General features: G+C 41.9%; 1 protein-coding gene across 1 annotated transcript; it reads right to left on the bottom strand.

Annotated features, from left to right (window-relative positions):
• Positions 1 to 947: 947 nt before the first annotated feature.
• CHAMP1 (chromosome alignment maintaining phosphoprotein 1) lies at positions 948 to 4679 on the bottom strand. The gene has a single exon (XM_057363762.1). The coding sequence runs from the start codon at positions 4623 to 4625 to the stop codon at positions 1755 to 1757; it is 2871 nt and encodes a 956-aa protein (XP_057219745.1). The 5' UTR covers positions 4626 to 4679; the 3' UTR covers positions 948 to 1754.
• Positions 4680 to 4893: the final 214 nt, after the last annotated feature.

The following is a 4893-nucleotide window of genomic DNA, read 5'->3' as shown; positions in this document are numbered from 1 at the left end:
TACAGAAGCATTTTCTCAATCATATGTATGATCTATTAAATTTACAACATTTAAAGTTAGAGAATCTGAAAGTTGAACATTGCATTTTACCCAAGTATATGTCGAAGACACTGAAAAGTCAGGAAATTATTTCACTATGCTAACTTTAACTAATACGTATTATTTGCCATTGCAAGAAATTATATTTTCTAACACATGGGAAGCAAAGAATTACTGCATTATTCTGTGCTGTCCTGAATAAATCACTTTTATTTAACTCCACTTTTATTTAACTCCACTTTTAGTTAACTCCACTTTCTACCCTGAACTGCAGTCACGGGAAATACATACTAAGTCAGAATGCATTTGAATTATTCATAGACATGGCAGGAAGTTAAGTCCTTCACTGAATAGGCAACACTGACAGGTCACCTGGGTACAGAGCTTTAAATACRTTTGCCCTTCCTTCCAGAAATCCTCTTGAAAGACAACAGAGATAAAAGCCAAGGCTTCAATCAAACCAATCTGATGCTCTTTAGCAGGAGCTTACACTTGCAGACTTCATTGTTATTAACACTAACAACTTCATATCCTAATTACATATTTAAAACAGCTTTGTCCAGGTGTAATTCAGCTGGAGAGGAATTTGTCCTTCCTTGTGCTGCCTCTACTTAAAATCTATATTCCTCCTGAATTATGAAGTACTTACAAGTTTTTTAACAAATAATACACAAACACACAAAGGCCAGAATCCTAAATAACAGTGCATCAATTCTTGTTTTCCTTCATTTACATCTGACACATTTTTCTGAAAGAGACAGGAAATTTAGAATAACCTAGTGATGACTGAAGCAGTTGACTGGGAAGTTGAAGCATTCASAGCAGGACTCCTGAGTAATTTTGTATCTCTTGCTGCCAAAGATACTTAAAAGATAATATGTTGAACATGAAAGGTTCCATTCTTGATTTGAAAGAAAAAAAAAAAAAAGGGTCAACACCAGGTGGGCTTTTTTTATTGTTAAAACATTAAAGCATAACATTTCACCAAATACAGGAAATTTAGGGGTTGTCTGACATTACAAACAACTGAATCATCAAGAGAAAGTGTTGAGCTATACATGATCTGATGTTAATCTATCAATTTAATGTATATTAGTACATGATTAAAACATGGCCAAAATATAGAATCACAAAATAAGTACCTTGATGCTTCTAAATCTGAGACAAGTCAGAGAACTGAGTGCAATAAATTTCCAGCAAAAGTCTATACACTCAATTACAACCTCAGGGAAGAATTATTCCAGGAACATTGGTAGTTTCCCATATTCTGGCTCATTCACATTCAATTTAGTGAGAATTTTGATTTGAGAACTTGATAAAAACGTTTTTAAAAATACATTTAACAAATGTGAAAAAAGAAGTTGTCTTCACAGGAAAATATGGATTGCTTGCCACTCCAGTCCTTAATTGCCTATATGTTTTACAAATCTTTACAAAACTAATTTGTATCCATTTTGGTTTCAAAAACATAGTACATCTGAAAAATAAAGTATGACTCTACTGATGGGTAATACAAAGACATGAACACGCATTTAAAATTACTTTCAAAAGTAAATCTTTTCAGTAATACAGCTATAAGACAAGTTAAACATAGTACAATAAACCATGCATCTTCTGACTTGTCAGATCAGCTAAACTACTCGGTTAACATACAGTAACACTTTTGAACACTTTGTAAATTCATCTTTTCTAGCACAAAGGAAAAAAAAAMCAGATTAAATTTGTTCTTCAAGTGGTTCAAGGCTGTCCAAGTGTTTTTTAGGTGTATCATCACTATGACGGCTTTGGCAATGGGTTAAATGTTTCTTAAAGCCTCGGGGAAAATTTGATTCAAAATTACAACGGGGACACTTCAACAAACTTTGACCATGAGCAGCAACATGATTTTTAAGAAGAGACTCCAAGAGAAAAGCTTTGCCGCATATTTTACACTTGTATGGGCTTTGAACATTATGCTTGTTAACTAAGTGGTGCAAGACAGCACCTTTTTTCATTGCACGACAGCAACAGATTTTGCAGTAATACTTCCCCTTGCCACGCTTCATGTATTTTGCTATTTCTTCCTCGGAGATGAAAGCCTCTTTCTCTTCAGTAAACTGAAGCACACACTGGGGCTGCGTGGGAGTAGTAGCATCCATTTTGCTCTCCTTGCTGTAATCAGATGCCTCCATATCATACTGCTCTTGGTCACTGTTGGATTCTTGTTCCTTTATCTCCATTGAGTCCACCTCTGGTTTTCCACATTCACTGCTATTTAGTTCAGAATCTGAGTTCTCCTGGTTTTCCTTCTTGGGCTTCTTTTTTGGGCATGAATATAGCATGTGTTCAGGTGATTCTTTGGCTAATACTGATTGTTCATCCTGTGAGAATAAATCATCCAGTGGTTTCTGATCATCTAAACTGTGAGAGAGAAAATCACTCTCACCAGACTCACTAGGTGTTTGGGGCTCGGAGAAAAAGCCTGAACCAGACTTGTGAGGCTCRGAAAACAGGATGTTCTTCTGGATTTCAGAAGGTACAGTAGTTTCAGCATGTCTCTGGACATCAGAGGATAAAGCAGCAGCAGGCTTCTGCATCTCAGAAAATATAACATGCTTTTGAACATCAGGGGAAACAGCAGATTTCTGGCAGTCTGTGAAAACAGCTTGCTTGAGTGTCTCAGGAGAAACAGGAGTAGGTTTCTGGGACTCAGTAAAGAGCCCATGTTTCTGAACTTCAGGAGATGTGGATTTCTGAGACTCTACAAAGGAAGTAGACTCCTGAACTTCAGAGGAAATGGAAGTGAGTTTTGGGGCTTCAGAAAATAGGGCATGTTTCTGGACTTCAGAAGAAACAAGAGCTGATTTTTGGGCTTCAGAACACAGGGCTTGTTTTTGACCTTCAGTAGAAACAGCAGAAGTAGACATCTGATTCTGGTGCTCAGAAAAGACAGCACGTTTCTGGCTATCTGTAGAAGCAGTTGGATTAGATTTACGAGTTTCTGGGAACAACACTCTTTTCCGAGGTTCAGGGAAATGAGCCCGTTTCTGAATCTCGGACGAAGCAGCAGAGGTGGATTTCTGATTTTCAGAAAAATACATTGATTTCCGTGACTCAGAGAGTTTCCAAGATTCAGGAGATACTGAAACACCAGGCTTACGGACCTCAGGAAAGAAGGAAGGCTTCCAAGAGTCAGAGGAAACAGTGTGACTAGACTTCCTAAGCTCAGGAGAAACAGGGGGAGAATGCTTCCATGTGTCAGGGGACAGAACAGRCTTCCAGCCTTCAGGATAAACAGATGAGATGGGTTTCCAGGGCTCAGAAGAAACAAGAGTAGACTTTTGGGATTCAGAAAAGGACGTAGACTTACACGAGTCAGAAACAAGCCTCCTGGGTTCTGGCAGCACCACAGGACCAGGCCTTCGGGACTCAGGGGCAGACCTCCGGGATTCGACAGACACCGACACAGCAGGCTTTGAAGGCCAGGGAGAAACTGTGGGAGACTTCTGCACCTCGTGAGGTGAAGACCTCCAGGGCTCAGGGGAAACAGTCGGAGCAGGTCTCCATGACTCTGGCGACACTGCGGAAGCAGGCCTCCGGCTTTCAGGAGAAGAAGCAGAAGCRGGCCTACGCATTTGAGAGGGATGCCTCCGTGGCTCAGGAGACCCAGCTGGGGCATACCTCCGTGGTTCAGGGGACGCTGCCGGAGTAGGTTTCTTTGGCTCTGGTGACACAGCTGGGGAGTATCTGCGGGGTTCTGGAGACACAGCAGGAGAATGGCGCCGGGGCTCTGGCGATACGGCAGGGGAGTGCCGCCGGGGCTCTGGAGACGTTGCAGGGGAGTGCCGCCGGGACTCTGGAGACACCGCTGGGGAATGCCGCCGGGGCTCTGGAGACACCGCTGGGGGTGGCTTCTGTGGGTCGGGGGACACAGCAGGAGATGGCTTCTGGGGGTCAGGAGACACAGCGGGAGATGGCTTCTGTGGATCGGGGGACACAGACGGAGATGGCTTCTGTGGATCRGGGGACACAGCTGAGGCTAACTTCTCTGGATCAGGAGATGTGGCCTTAGCTGACTTTTCTGGATCTGGGGACACAGTCTGGACCAACTTCTCTGGTTCTGAAGAAGTCACCTGAGCAGACTTCTGGGGCTCTGGAGACACAGAAGATTTCTGAAGCTTGGGGGAAACAACAGGTTCAGGTTTGGGGTGTTCAGGAGAAAGGGCAGGTCTGCGTGATTCAGGGAAAAGGTTAGGTTTCTGTGGTTCCAACATAACACTTTTTTTGGATGAATYGGAATCTCCTTCTACTTCTTGCTCTTTCTGCTCTTCATTCCACTTCTCAGGCACTGAATGCTGTGCTTTGATGTGATAGTAGACATTGCAATACATCTTGCTGGTAAAGAAACATTTGTGGCAGTGAAACAGTTTTGCACTTTTTTGATAAAATATAAGTTTACCCAAACCAGCAGCATCCATTTCATCACAATACTCTGGGTGAACGGTACCCATGTGAATTTGTATGTTTTCATAGTCAGTTCCTCTGAAGCTGCAGTAGTCACACTCCAAGCGTTCTGTGGTTTTACGTAGTATCTGCAACATGTCCATTTTTCTATGGGCAGTAAGTTTCCACAGCACTGCAGCTTTTAGAGGAATTTTCAGTTCCTGCATTAAAGGAAAAAGATCTGTATAGTTATCTGTTCATGTTAATTTCAAGTCTGTCATTCCTAAATAACCACATGGGCTTTTCCCCACCCACCCCTCCCTTTTTAGAAAGAGTAACTTTTGGACAGGTACTGACTACTTCATAGAGAAATCCAACATATAGATGCCTCCAACTTCTGAAAGCCATTCTACATCAGTAAAACTTGAAAAA

Source organism: Malurus melanocephalus, unplaced genomic scaffold (genome assembly GCF_030028575.1).
Source record: "Malurus melanocephalus ecotype Western Australia unplaced genomic scaffold, MMel_1.1 scaffold_1, whole genome shotgun sequence".
Lineage (NCBI taxonomy): Eukaryota > Metazoa > Chordata > Aves > Passeriformes > Maluridae > Malurus > Malurus melanocephalus.
This window is presented reverse-complemented; position numbering and strand designations above follow the sequence as displayed.